The following is a 15,737-nucleotide window of genomic DNA, read 5'->3' on the forward strand; positions in this document are numbered from 1 at the left end:
GGCCCATCATGATGGTCTTATCCTGAATGCTCTTATTATTTCATCCACTATCAACAAGACTATTCTAGGACATCACTTTGCATGGTCAACCAAGCTAGTTACTACTCCTGAAGTTTGGAATTGTCCATCTCCTCATTTTTGTAAGATCAATTATGACACTGCCTTAGAGATCCATTTTTGGCTCTAGCTGTAGTTTGCTACTACTCTGCTTGCTGCTTGTTTGGCGACTTCATGGAATTATCTGCCTTTATATTGGAAGGTAATTCTCTCACTGTCACTTTGGCTTCTTAACAGCCAGCTATTACACAAAATTGGAGAATTACTTCCACTATTACTACCATTTTATCCACTATTCCATCTACGGCTAGTCATGTTAACCGAAGTACAAACTCCTGTGTTTATCATATAGCAAATTAGGCCGCAACTTTAATTCATTCTGATTGTATTCCCGCCCTTTCCCTTTTATCTATATCTTTTTCTCAATTTCTTGGAAAAGTTTCCCCCTCCACTTCCTACAATCCTTGGTTTTGTTTTTCTTTCATTGTACTTTTTTTTTTAAAAAAAAAAAAAAAAAAAACTTTTGCTGCCAACCTATACGATGCCCTAATCATTGATTCATTGGCATTGTGTCAAGAAAGAAACAGCTGTAATAAGTAAAATCTGAACTGGGTGAAGAAACACCACCAGTTCTACCTCGTTCTTCTTTTTGTCTTTTGTCTGTTTGTTTGTTTTTTCCTTTTAAATAAACTGCGAGGAGACTCGCAAAATTACTTTGACGACCAGGACCTATTTTTGGTACCAACAACATATAGAATCCAAACTAGGGCTCCAACCCTCTCTCTCTCTCTCTCTCTCTATCCCTCTCTCACAGAGGCCCCAGCTGAGACACTCAGACACAAAAATTCATAGAGATCAGATTCAGAGCTCTCAAGCCCGCCATTTTAACGGTAAGCTATTTTCGCTCAGCCTTCTTTATCCTCCTTCTACCAAAGGCGTTATTTTTTTGGATGAATACCAAAGGCGTTACTTGAGCATGCCATTGATTAATGAAGCTTCAATTTGCGTTTCATTCCGAGTTTATTGTGTCCGTTCCCAATAAACTTTTAGGTTTTTTTTTTTTTTTGTTAATCAATTTTTTTTTTCGTCTGGTGATTCTGTATCAGGAAAAGTTGTGTTCTTTGTTCTTATTAACATGTAGTTTGGTTGCTGAGAAAACGTGGAAGAAAATTGGGCTCTAAGTCTCCAATCTACGGAAAAACTAAAGTTGGGTCCAAAAACAATGAAGAAATGCAAGATACATATAATTTTTTTTATTCTTTTTCTTGGTTTTCTTTTTTTTGATAAGTATCTTTTTCTTGGTTTTCTTAGGACCCAAATAGAGGCCAATGCTTTTCTTGAAGAGTTCTATTCGTGTCACTTGTATTATTTTTGCTTTCTTTCAGACATTACAGAGAACTCTAGATATTTAACAAGTTTTGTAATTATCACAGTAATTGGCTAAAATGACAGAGCCTTCGAAAGTTCTTCATGTTCGAAACGTGGGTCACGAAATAACTGAGGTACTCTCGCATTGCAAAGAAACTTCTCTCCATTTTTTTTTATTGTCCGAGTATCATAATGCTTATTGCAGTTTTGTTTATTCGTATCTTTCTTTGAATTTGCCAGAATGATTTGCTTCAACTGGTTCAACAATTTGGGGTTGTCGCCAAGTCGGTGATGCTTCGTGCTAAAAACCAGGTTACTTTCTTGGGCTCCAATTGTTTTCTTTTTGAAACATGTTAGTGCTTCTTTCCATGGTTCAATGTAGCAATGTCAATTAAGGAACAGCCTAATTTATATTAGTTTTATCTTGTCATTGTGAAACAGGCTCTTATCCAGATGCAGGATGTGGCATCTGCTGTCAATGTAGTGCAATACTACACGAATATTCAGCCTAGTGTTCGGTAGAGTGTTTTCTGTGACAATTTCTTTTTTCTTGTATGCATGGCTGTGACAACAGGAGACTTCTCTAGTGGAAACCCCTTTGTCAGGTCATGTGTTGAGTGGCATGGACTAATATTAAACCATTAATGTGTTGATTAATTTTTTGAGTCTGTTTTTGAAATGTTACACTGAAAACTTAAACGTGTCTTTTTGGTTTTATTAGGGGGAGAAATGTTTATATTCAGTTCTCTTCACATCAAGAACTGACTACAGTGGATCAGAATAGTCAAGGGCGCAACCAGGTTGGATTTTGGATATTTTGATATATATATATATATATATATATATATATATATATATATATATATATATTGTGGCTCTTAGACCAAGAATATTTGTCTCTGTAGCTCTTGCACTAAGGAGGCAATGGTGGAGCTAGGATTTTGGTTCACCGGGGGCAAAATTAAAAAAATAAAGTTGAACTACAATTGATTAAAAATATAACTAACAAAATAAACAAACAATTCAACAAATTTTAATTATTATTTAAAACATATAAATGTAACTTGTAATATATTTTTTCACGCTTAACATTAATTTACTCATTAGAATCATTATTGTTTGCCATAATCTCCGGTAACTATAATTATATATTTCATACAATTAAAATATGTAATAAAAAATATATATGTTCATCAACAATTAATTTAAGAAAGTAATCTAAATATAAAATCTACGTAGATGATTTTATTATTAAATAGTAAATTTATAAATGTATCAGTGTAACAATTTGATCACATACCTCAAAATTTTCAAGAAAGAGAAAAATTGTCAAAAAAGGCTGGCATTTTTCTCTATTTTAAGCACGCTCTTTTCACCCCACACCCCTCAACCTCTAAAAAAAAGGCTAGTTACTTTGATTTGTTGATTGGCTGGATTTTTATTCAAATTTAAAGAGATAATTTTGACATTTTTTTAAGGCTAAAAATAGCATTGAATTTGACAATAGTTTCACAAGTTCAGTTTCATATATACTAAGTAACTAGGGTCGGGCACTGTTTTCATTTATAAGTATGACTGATATATGCAAATGTGGGTTTGGCTAGTCGACATCATCTTCATATGTGTATTTCATTAAAAAAAAATATTGAGATGACAATCACCACTATTAATAGAATGAAATTATTCCACTCAACTAATAACTTTTTTTTTCTTCTAAACCTTCATGACACTAGTTAAGAATTGGATGAGGGTACTTTTAATTGTAAAAATATTCTTGTATACATGGAAGCATACGTGGGCTATAAAGCTTGGGTACATCTAGTTATAGACCCCTTTTTGTGCATCATAATTTATTTTTCTTCTTTATTCCTCTCCACAAGTCCAAGGTGCCAGTTTGCTTGTGTCTTTTCATGTACTCCAAGTGTGTTGTCAGTCGTGCACATGTAGTAAATAGGTGGTGCATTTTCATATCAAGTTGAAATTGATTTTGTGAACACTTCTTCCCAAACTTCAAACTTTAAACCACAACGTTTCGAGAATTCTAGCCTTAAAACAAAATCATAGAGATGACACAAATCCAGATGAAGTGATGAAGTCGGCTCACAAAATCACCCGTAGACTCCGGTTCTCCTTTTGAGCGAGCCTCAGATGACCAACGCAGTGTGCCAGAGTGCTCTGCTTGTCAAGGCGTCGAACGTGAGGGATTTCTGATTTGCCGGTGAGATTGTTGCCTGATGACCTTGCCCCTGCGTGAGTGAGTGAGTGAGGGTGGGCAACTGGGGCACCTCAATCTGGGCTAATGGGATTTTAGGTGAGCCAAAGGGGGCGTTTGAACCCTCTCTCCCCCTTGAAGGGGGGGGAGGAGTTGCACTAATACAATTTTGGCCTTTTATGAAAACCAGAATATATACAAGCTTCTAAATGACTAAGGTACCTTTTTGAGGTAATAATAAATATAACTAAGTGGATTTTGGCTCTCAAATGCTTTGAAGTTCAAATGGCTAGTTTCTATCTTAAAGGTGGTGCAAAATACAAAAATCACTATGTTAGAAGTCGTAGAAGTCTAATCAAAGTATGCACTCAACCTCACATAAAGCGGATGCAAAACATGTTACATGCTTATATTAGTGTGTATGGTGTAGGAACTTTGAATTAGAAAGTAACTTTGTCACGAGTGAGCACTCTATCTTTCTAGCTAATTGGATTGTTGTTCATAAGCAGTCTTATTTGTCAAATATGTTACTTATTTGTCCATTAAAGATGTAAAATGACTCTAGCTAAATTAGAGTTGGTGGGGATTGGCAATGTCAATAATGTTGAAGGTTTGGCTAGTGTCTTGGGTTGCATGTTCTTTTATTTGCCTACGAAATATTTAGGCCTTCCATTGGGAGCTTCATTTAAGGCCAAATTTATATGGGATGACATTATTGAGAAGATAGAGCGATGTCTGGCTAGATGGAAGATGATGTATTTGTCAAAGGATGGGAGGGTTACCTAGATCAAACGCACTTTATTTAATGTGCCTACTTACTTCATGTCTCTTTTCCACTCTCGGTTGGTGTTGCCAATCACATAGAGAAGTTTCAGCAAGACTTTTTGTGGGTGGCACTATCATAAGTTCAAATTCACTTGGTTAGCTAGTCTAAGGTTTGTTCTCTAATCTCTGAAAGGGGGCTGAGAGTATGTAATTTTTTGTTAAACTGAGCTCATTTGGGAAAGTGGCTTTGGCGGTATGTTCATGAGAGAGAGGTCTTGTTGAGGGTGGTAGTGGATTATAAGTGTGGTAGCTCTTGGAGAGGGTGGGGTTCAAATGAGGTTCATGGGTCATATGGGGTGGGGCTTTGGAAGAATATCAGGAGGCGCTGGGGGGAGTTTTCCATTCATATTAGATATGCGGTTGGTGATGGCTCTAAAATTAGATTCTAGCATGACATGTGGTATGGGGATCAAGCCCTCAAGGTAGCTTATCTGAAATTATACAGTTTGACCTGAAGTAAGGACTCTTTTTGTGGCGGATCAAGATCATATGGAGTTCTCTAGTGACTTTCATCAGTAGAATGTTAATTTTATCAGTGCGGCTCATAATTGGGAGGTGATGTATTTACCTCGTTGTTCAAATTGTACTGCTTTAAGTTGAGTCAAGGTGGTGAAGACAAGCTTTGTTTGGTTCCTTCCAAGAAAGGGTCATTTGATATTAGATCTTACTGCAATATCCTTGCTCTCCATGATAGCACTTATTTCCCTTGGAGGATAATTTGGCGGAATAAGGCTTGTATGAGAGTAGTGTTTTATGCTTGGTCGGCTGCCTCACGAAAGATACTCACTATGGATAATTTAAGAAAGCGGTAAGTCAGTGATTGATTGGTATTATATGTGTATGAAGAGTGGCGAGTCAGTAGATCACCTTTTACTCCATTGTGAGATAGCTAATGCTCTTTGGAATGCCATCTTCAACCTTGTAAGGTTGGCTTGGGTTATGCCTAATCGAGTAATAGACCTTTTCGTCTACTGGAAAGGGAAATTTGATAGGCTTGAGAATGCTGTAATGTGGAAGATGGTTTCGTCTTACCTTATGTGGTGTCTTTGGAGGAAAAGAAATGATCGGAATTTTGAGGATCACAAACAGACGGTAGATGAATTAACGGATTTTTTCTTGAAGTCGCTTTATCATTGGACATTTGCTTTAGATTTAAATATTTCTAGCTATCATGTTTTGGTCTTTTTTCTTCTTCTAGCATGTTGTTTCTCTTGTATACTCCTTGTGTATTTGGGTTGCATCTTTTGTGTTTTTTAATAAATTGCAATTACTTATCAAAGAAAGTAAAACCACTCTAGAGGTATACATAAAAAATCCGCTCTAGAGGTAATAATTGATATTTAGTCTGATATTACCTTGTATTATTGTTTAGTGAGCTAGACTTCAATACTTGCCAAAAACAAAAAAGAGCTAGACATCAAGCTTCTAGAGAAGAGGCTGAACTTACCCATTTGCCTGTATGACATCATGTGAGAACCAATTTTGAAACTTTCTATAACAATGTTATTACTCCACCTAAAATATGGATAAATCCTGTGTACTTGATTGCGCTTTGCGCTTTTTATTGATATCTCTCTTACTTATCAAAAAAAAAAATATGGATAAACAAATATGTATTGTGCATGTCTGTTTGTGTATGTATTTTTTAGGTTTATAGGTTTTTCTCGTGTACTACTTTTGTACACTACATATGTACCTGCGCAATGCCCCTTTGCAGTTCTACTAAATTCTTACTTACGACATATCAAAAAAGAAAAAAAAAAAAAATTCTTACTTACGAAAGAAATAGGAAAAGGTGTGTGGTGTGTGTTTATAGATGTAATGTTTTTTTAACTGATCATCCTCACTTAGTTTTACATTCAAGACACTGAGTTTGTACACTATATTTCCAAGTCCCATGTTTGAACCCAAAGAAATTAAAACACAACAACAAATTTCCCCCAAAAAAGATAAGGTTTATCAAGTATAGCATTAATGAAATGATTAAACCTATAAAAGCGTGGAGCTTAGTTTGATTGAGGTCAAATCTATTTTCCTGCGATCATTGCATGATTAAATGCATTTTTTAAAAAAAAATAAAAACTAAAAAATAAAAAATCGGATAAATAATAAGAGGGTATTTGAAACAGGAAAGCCCTTATGTACACCGGATATATACAGAAGACTTACCTAAAGATTACAATCTACAATTCAAAAATATCCGTTTTTTTTTTAAATAAAAAATAAAAAATGAAGAAACATAGATACAGGTGGAAGCAAGTATCCACTCATACAATGATATCAGAAATAAAGATTTAAACTCAAGTGTAGGAAGCTCAATGTCATTAAAAGTCTGATTGTTCCTCTATCTCCAAATAGTTCACATGAGACAGGGAGGAGTTGCTTCTTCTTTGAGCTTTGTTGATCAATAATTCTTTATTGGTAATTTTTAGGGGAATCTTTTGTATGTTTCCTGTCTATAAAATTTTCTCCTTTTTGTGATAGAATTTATTGTTAATTACCAAAGAAAACTACATTAATGTGATTTCTTTGTCTGTGATTGGTATACTATGACAAAATATTTTGCAGTAAAGTTAAGGCAGCTTTTTCTAGAAGATAAATGAACCCTATTAAAAAAAAAGAAAAAAAAAAGAAGAAGAAGAATTGAATCCAATGGAAGATTTTGCATATCCTAAAGCGGATATCAAATGAAATGAAATGATAAAACAATTGCAGCAATTAAACTTGTAATTGTTAAGAAACCATGACCACTGAAGAAATGACTTACAAAACTCTCAATATAACCTCTTTCAGCACGTGTGTTTGTGTGAGTGTGTGTGCGGCATGCATGTGTGTGTGTGTGTGTGTGTGTGTGTGTGTGAGAGAGAGAGAGAGAGAGAGAGAGAGAGAGAGAGAGAGAGCATATGCTTATTGTATTTGCAATGTTTGTCGAACTGTCAATTCACAAAATCAAGGATAATATAATTATTTCTTAGATTTGACTTTAGTCTTCTTGTGCAAACGGAGATTTTTCTATGTTGATTTCAGTCTACTCGTAGTAAAAACCATCTTTCTAATTATAGATTCGCTGTAACTTCACAAAATTGTCACCTTTCTAGCTATAGGTGCACGGCAAGTTTCCGGCAAACGTATCCACATAGGCATAATATTTGATGACTAATAAATTTTTCATTGTTTCTTTTTCAAATGCCTGATTACTAGGTAATATAGTAACTTATAACATCTCTCAAATCTTTTCAGTTTCTATTTCTCTATTTATTTATTTCTCTCTCTTTCTCTCTATATTCTCTCCTGACTCTGCTGGTATACTGCCGGAACTCTCAAGGATGCACCGCCTAATCGAATTCTCTTAGTCACAATTCATCACATGCTATATCCCATAACAGTGGAAGTGCTTCATCAAGTGTTTTCTCCTTATGGTTTTGTGGAGAAGATTGTCACATTTCAGAAGTCAGCTGGTCAGCTTCTTCAAGTCCTCTCTCTCTCTCTCTCTCTCTCTCAAACATGAAAAACTTGCTGGACATATCTTGTGTTTAGGATGGATGGGAAGTTTCATTTTTAGTTTCTTCATCTTTCTTAATGATTTGGATTGTAGAGTATTGGGATTTTAACATGTTGATCGTGTTTGTTAAGCATACTCCTGAGATGTAACTGATTTATCAAAGACTCATAACAGAAAAGGTTTTCAGAAAGGTATTAAATATGCTCCAATGGCCTGCAAATTGTGTAGGTTTCCAAGCCCTCATCCAGTATCAGTCACGCCAGAGTGCTCTTTCTGCAATAGATGCCCTTCAGGTGGGTGGGTTGGTGGGTGCTTGTACGTGTATGTTTCTTGAAAGTTGTTTTCAGAGTTTGTTCTGATTAAATTTTCAAAATTTTGGAATCTTCTTTGTAGGGAAGAAATGTATATGATGGCTGCTGTCAGCTGGATATTCAGTTTTCAAAGTAAGTGTTATCATATTAATGTTAAGTCTCTTGCCCAGCAGGTTTGGTTATCTGCGCTGTATTGAGTCTTCTGTTATTCTTCTTTGTTATATATCAGCCTTTCTGAGCTACAAGTGAACTACAATAATGAGCGCTCCAGGTGTGTGCAAAGCGATCAACTTCATTTGGCTGTGTTAAACTCAATTTTCATTATGGTTGCAATAGCTAATTTTTACCTTTATTCTCCAATGTTTAGGGACTTCACAAACCCAAGTCTACCTTCAGAACAAAAAGGCAGATCCTCACAAGTATGCACTGTTGATGTTATTTTTCTTAAAAGTGCATGTAATTTTTCATCAATCCTTTGACACTAGGGTTTCTACAACTTTATCTCTTTGTGTTTCTGAGGTACATATTTGTACTGCTTATCTTATGACAGTCTGGGTATGGTGATGTTGGTAGCATGTATGGTCTTCAACCTCCTGGAACTGGGGCAGGTGTGTTTTCTTGAAGTCCTTATTTTTCTTTCCGCCACCAATGTATTATTTAATTGACCAATTACTGACAGCTTTAATATATCTTATCTGTTGCAGTAGGATTTCCACAGGTTTGTGTTGCTCAAGCTTTACTCTGAGCCTTGTCCAGGTTGTTTTGTTCATATCTGAGTGGTTTATTAACTAATTGCTTAACTAATTGCCTTGTTTAGGAGTGTGAATAATTAGTCTCTTTAAATTCTAGCACTCTTGTCCCACAAGTTACTTGGTTTATAGTTTGGTAAATTTTAGTAAAAGTTGTACTCATGACGTACTTGTCAAATATCATTCCCAGTGTTATCTTCAGACTTTTGTTCATTCTTGATATTTTCTTTTCATTGTGTTTTTTTGGGGTTATAAACTCTTGGTGTAATTTCAGAATTTGGAAATTAGGCATACTATACACACTTTTTGGTAAGTATCACACACATATATGCACCCCAAGATGCAGACTGACCGTGCCTCATAACTCTCATAATGTGTAGTTGTGTGCTTATGCATGTGAAGTACTTATAACCTCAAAATCTGTTTTCTTTTTGAAATGGTTAAAGTTGACAAGTTTGTACAGGGACTTGTTGAATGTCGGACTCTGGCACCAGGAGTGCCCAGTAATGTCATAGATCTAGTGACAAAAGATTGTAGATTACCTCATAGTTACCTGATATTTTTGTGCTTTTTACTTTCATTGGTTTTGCAGAAGACCTTAGAAGTTAGAAATGTGATTCTATTTATCTGTTTAGTAGTTATTTATGGACAAACCTTTCACACTGTATTATTTTAGATGGGAGATGCTGCAGCCATCACAGCTGCCTTTGGTGGGGGCCTGCCTCCTGGTATAAGTGGCACAAATGACAGGTGCACTGTCTTGGCCTCTAATCTAAATCCTGATGTAAGTGATGTTTCTTATATTTGTTTCACATCCGTTTCCTCTTTTAAAGTTTGTTAATGCTATGTGAACTTTCATTGGTCAGAAAATTGATGAGGATAAGTTATTCAATTTATTTTCCCTCTATGGAAACATTGTGAGGATCAAGCTTCTCCGTAGTAAACCGGACCATGCCCTCATTGAAATGGGAGATGGATTCCAGGCAGAGTTGGCTGTACACTTCTTGAAGGTTTGATTTTTTTTCCCATATATTTGTCAGAATGCAAAGTAGAATTTCAATTATATAGGAAATCTTTTCAGCATTGATATTAAAACTGTAGTTACTACTATAATTTTTCTTTCAATAAAAATAGAATTTAAGCTTCATACTTTCACTTTTACCAATAGATAACGTACTATACATTTGGAGAACATACATTTTAGTCCTTTAAAAATACATGAAGCTCCAATTTGGCCCTTGAAGTTCGAAAGTTGCAATTAGGTCTAGAAGTAATTTAGAAAATCACATTTAAGTCTCTGTCGGACTGACTAACGTTAAATTGATAATCTGTTATGTCAATTTCTTGTGCGACAATTAATATGGCTAACAAAGTCCAATTACACATTTGCATGCGTACATGACATAAGATAAGCAACGGTATGTCATGTTAACATAGATTTTTTTTTTTTATTTATTATTTATTATCTAATTTAGAATAAGATTTTAAATTGAAGAAATTTTTTGTTGACATGGTGTTGCTTTGTGCATAACTGTCCATGTGAGATGTGTCTTGATAGTTAAAGTTTCTTTGTCAACACTTTCCATCATGTTTGCTTGACTGGGATCTAATTGCGACTTTTTAAATTATTTGAAAACTTGTTCGTAACTTTCTAAAGTCAGAACTTTGTGTATTTTGAAGGACTAAAATGTGTCTTCCCTATTTTTATCACCATCATGTCAACTTCTTAAAGTTGAGAAATGATTATCTATAGTTCAATTCAAAGAAGTTTTGCTCCTTGTCTTGCATACTGGTTTAGTTTACATATATATGTGAGCTAGACACATGTTCATTGTCCATGACTTTGGTATTATGAATCCTGTTGTATTAAGTTTTTAGGGGAAACTTCACTAACCACACTATATTTTCATCACTTTTGCAATATTTCCCCAAAGTTCAAAAACTCTTAATTTAATATATCGAATTTAAAAAAATTTGCAATCTCACCTCTCCGTTTGGATTTTCCGTTCAATCCTAATAGAGGGGTAAAAAATTTTCCAAAAATACCCTAATTTTTTTTTTTTAAAAAAAAATTAATTGTAATTTTACAAGGGTATAATGGTCATTACTATTTGACGGCTTGATTTAACCCCAAACATTAACGGGAAGGGTGAGATTGTAAAAAATTAAAAGTTTGATATACGAAATGGAGAGTTTTTGAACTTTGGGGGGGGGGGGGGGGGGGGGGGGAGATTGCAAAAATGATGGAAGTTAAGGAAGTTAAGTGAAGTTTCCCCAAGTTTTTTTTTGTGTATAAAGACAAAAAAGTTCAACCCTTTCAACTATCAAGTCTCCCTCTACTCTTGCCTCTCCGCAATGTTTTTTCAATCTCTGTCCAATCTCTGAACTTGGGTCATTTCTACTATGCCTGACAGAATTTTGTACTTGTCAAATAATAAAAGGGAAATTCGTTCACATGTCCTTGATTAGCTTCTTACTAAAGTGAAATTATATCTAGCTTGGTTTGTATTATTTATTTGGTCAAAAGAAATTTTTGGACCTCCCAACCCAATAAAAAGAAAAAGAATCCTTTTTATGTAACTGATGGCTATTTGCTTTTCTAAGAGCTCTGACTAATGTGTGTTAGGATTAGCCATTTAAGGCCTTTGCCTTTAGGTTTTTGTGCAATGCAATTATGTGTTTTTTTTTTTTTTTTTTTTTTTTTAATGATGTTTCTTAAAGCTATTCACATTTGTCCATAGGGGTTTAAGGTTTTTAAGAGCATTCATGACACTCATTATCCTGTCTTCAGATTGGTTTGCCAACAACAATAGTGGCTGTGGCCCCATATTCCCATCATGGGACATTCCTTTTGAGATTACAATGCTCGAGTGTTGTAGGGTTAATATCCGGCTTTGTATTTTCATATAGGGAGCATTGCTGTTTGGAAAACGGCTGGAGGTAAACTTCTCAAAGTATCCGAATATAACACCGGCCCCAGACACACGTGATTACTCCAATTCAAACCTTAACCGCTTTAACCGTAATGCTGCGAAAAACTATCGATATTGCTGTTCACCAACCAAGATGATCCACCTGTCCACCCTCCCTCAAGAAATTACAGAAGAAGAAATAATGAGCCACCTGGAGGGGCACGGGACCATTGCAAACACCAAAGTCTTTGAGGCAAATGGGAAGAAACAAGCCCTAGCCCTGTTTGAGACCGAAGAGCAAGCCACTGAGGCACTTATCTGCAAGCATGCCAGCTCCATCGATGGATCAATCATCAGAATCTCCTTCTCCCAATTGCAGTCTATTTAGGAAATATTGCATGAACCAGGAGCTTCATTGAAGGACTGTTGTGCTCAATTATCTTCTCTCATTGTTCTCTTTACATTTAATTTGCCCCTCTCAACCACTTGCGGATGTTTGCACTTTCTCTCCCTTTTTAATTCTCAAAATTTTCTAATTTTCATCGTTTTCTGTTCTTGTGTATATTCTTGGTTTGGTAATTGGTGTTGTTAAAAGATTTAGGCCCCGTTTGTTATTATTATTATTATTATTTTCGTTCGTTTGTTTTCTCTTCTCAAAACAAAAATATTAATGAACAACTCATACACAATTCTTTAGACACAAAATAGTTTTCATGTTTATGTCATACTAGCCTATAAGCGTGGGTTTTTTAATTTAATTTTGTAAAAACATTTTAGAAAGATAGCAAAAAATGTAAATAATACTACAAAAAAAAAAAAAAAAAGAGAGAAATGATATAAATGAATTCGTTAAGTTCAAAAAATTGTTGATTTTTTGTTAGTTATTGATCTTGTTAGTGAAAATTTTGAACCAGCATTGAATGTTGATGCACCCATGTATGAATATGCGGGAAAGTTTTGGTATATACCGTATATTTAACAATTTTTAGTCACCCTAAAATCATTAAAAATGTTAAATTTTGGTTATTGAGGAAGGAATATTATTATCTTTAATGTTTTACTTAACCACTTTTTTCTTTAGTACTGACGCTCATTAGTGTCATTGAATTGTGTGGGCTTTAAAAGGTTCATTTAGCTTGTAGCTTGACTAATTCTCTTTCAATTGTCTATGTTATAATTTAATTTCAAAAATCTTTTTGCGAAAACGTCTTAGAAAAGAAGAGCGAAAATATAAATAATAATAATAATTATATATAAAAATAATAATAAAAAAAAAGTTATAAAAGAGTTCATTAAATTCAAACAATTGTTTATTTCTGCCCTACGGTGATTGTTGGGTGGATCAAATTAAACAACCAATAAAGTCATAAAATGCCATTTGTCACAAGTTTTGCCACCCTAAAACCATTTTCTATATTAATTTTTGGTTCTTTTTCATCCTATTTTTTTACTAGAACAGTACAATGTTCATCGTCTACTACATCTGAAAAATCTTCTTTTTTTTCTTTTTCTTCCTACAAGGGCTCCAAAACTTTCAAAAGATGCTTCATTTTCTTCCTTCAACATCAACCCAAAAGTTACCAACTTTCCTTCCCTTCCACTTTTATTTCACCAACCACACTCCAAGATGGCCTAGATCTACCCATTACAAAGCCTAAAACTTCGATTTTGTTCTCATTTGTCCAAGACACACCATCTATAGAAAGTTAGAAGGAAAAAAACCTTACTTTTTATTAGGGCTGGGTATTAGTTAAATTGGTGACAGTAGTGGTATTTTCAACCACCAAACCTAAAAAAATTTGGCTAAGTCGGTTAATTAATTGACTTCATACCGACAATAATAAATTTTGATTATTTCGGTTAAGTTGATTAACTCGGTGAAGTCGGTTACATGTCTGCTAGTCATGGGCTTTTTATATTGGGCCAAGCCTTTTTTTATGGGCCAAAGTGGTTGTTTTTTAGGCTAAACAAGTGTTTATTGAACATGTTTTGGGCTAAACGAGTGATGCAAAAAACTAAGGGCTAAAGTCGGTTAAGTCAGTTTGGTCAACGTCAGTTAAGTCGGTTTGATTAACCAACCAAATAAAAATTCTACCGCTTACCAAACCGAATTAATGTTGAAACAGTTTTTTTTTAAAAAAAATAAAAAATAAAAAATATTTTTATTTCGACTATCGACTGCCGGAAGTCGGTAGGTGGCAACCGAATATTCTGCCCACCCCTACTTTTGCTCACCATGCCACAACTTTAACACACACACACACAAAATAAAGACTACCATAAATCGTAACTAGAGTATACTTTATAAATAATAATAATAAAAAAGACTAAAGAAAAGGTTGGGGTTTACCTCCCCGCAGATCGGAAGCTCAAACCTCCAAGATCCTCTCTTCCTCTCCCTCTTTTTATCTTCTTTCCTCACTCTCTCTGGTGGCTTTGGATGAGCTAGATGGTTGTTAGAGAAGCCTTCCCACGTAGCATCTGCCAGACTGGATCCCTGCCAATGGATGAGGACTTCCTAGTTGCTGGCATTGCCATGGTACTCCAAGACAGCATGAGGCTGAAGTTGTTGACCCCCATCACGAATTTAATTTCTAGCATAACGGTACTTGTGGGAATATTGCTGCCCATTTTCTGTTTGAGTAAGGACACGTGAAAAACCAGATGGATCTTAATTCGACTCAGCTAGTAATTCAACCCTATATATAAGCTACTTCGCCAATACGTTCCAACACACGATATGGCCCATAAAACTAAGCTGCTAGTTTCATGTTGGACTGCCTTTCTAAAGAATGTTGCCTACAATATGGTTGGAGAACGAACATACACATAGTCGCCTGGTTGGAGGTAGTTGTGGGGATAGGAGATCCCTTGCAACCCACCCAACACAAGAGTGGATTGCGGGGGACTCCCCCACCCTAGCTATGACCACCTCCACAAAGTGTGGATTCATTTGGGAGTTGTTGCATTGGTTGGCAACTCGGTCGACTCGTTTGGAACTGTTGTTGCTTTGGTTGGCTTTGTCAAAAGGGTCTAGAGGATGTGGATGGTGGGGAAGACTCAATCGCAGTCAGCCCGAGTTTTTATTATTATTTATTTATTTATTTAGGGTTATTCGGTCTCATGATCTTCATATTCTTAGTCTAGAGGTTTACGCTTCGAGTGATAGTTTGGTTCTTGAATTTGTTGAATTTCTTGGATGTTGGTCATTTGCAAAGTAATTGTTAGGATTACAATATATAATGGCACAAAAACATGGTGAATTTGGGTTATGAGGTAAAGCCCATTGGCAACACAGCAGCCTAAGAGGGATAATACACTCGGGTGGCAGATATGACCAATGGTTCCTATTCCTTTTCTTTCCTCTCTCGCTTGAAGATTTTGACATCCTCCTCACACCAATTTCTTCACCATCTCCCAGAGTTCCCTTTGTATACTTCTTTCTGCATAGCCTCCTCTGCCAACCAAATATATATATATATATATATATATATATATATATATATATATATATATATATATATATATATATATATTAAAAAAAAAATGAAAAGATTGTGAAGCAAAACCTGAGCTAAAACCATTGTTGGCATAAAAAATTTCTGCATAGGAGAGAAGCATTTCCAAGTGGGCCTCTGAGCAGGCTCATCCACTGCAGCATTCTTAAAGGTATCTTTGTTGTCTTCTACGGCAGAGCCATGTGGGTTTGGAATTTCCCCTTCAAAACTGCGTCGTCTCAAAGAGAAAGGCCGCTTCAAGCTGTTGGTTCGAATATATTTCATTGTACTAACAAAATTTCGA

General features: G+C 35.2%; 1 protein-coding gene across 1 annotated transcript; it reads left to right on the forward strand.

The window, feature by feature from the left end:
* Positions 1–760: 760 nt before the first annotated feature.
* Positions 761–12,536, forward strand: LOC133857052 (polypyrimidine tract-binding protein homolog 3-like). Its single transcript, XM_062292156.1, has 15 exons — positions 761–947; positions 1,491–1,559; positions 1,666–1,737; positions 1,867–1,943; positions 2,147–2,225; positions 7,788–7,920; positions 8,193–8,257; positions 8,358–8,407; positions 8,505–8,546; positions 8,643–8,694; positions 8,826–8,883; positions 8,980–8,993; positions 9,701–9,808; positions 9,891–10,034; positions 11,935–12,536. Exons 2-15 carry the CDS (start codon positions 1,503–1,505, stop codon positions 12,322–12,324), a joined length of 1,341 nt encoding a protein of 446 aa, XP_062148140.1. The 5' UTR covers positions 761–947; positions 1,491–1,502; the 3' UTR covers positions 12,325–12,536.
* The last annotated feature ends 3,201 nt before the right edge of the window (positions 12,537–15,737 follow it).

This window comes from Alnus glutinosa, chromosome 14 (assembly GCF_958979055.1).
Source record: "Alnus glutinosa chromosome 14, dhAlnGlut1.1, whole genome shotgun sequence".
Classification (NCBI taxonomy): domain Eukaryota; kingdom Viridiplantae; phylum Streptophyta; class Magnoliopsida; order Fagales; family Betulaceae; genus Alnus; species Alnus glutinosa.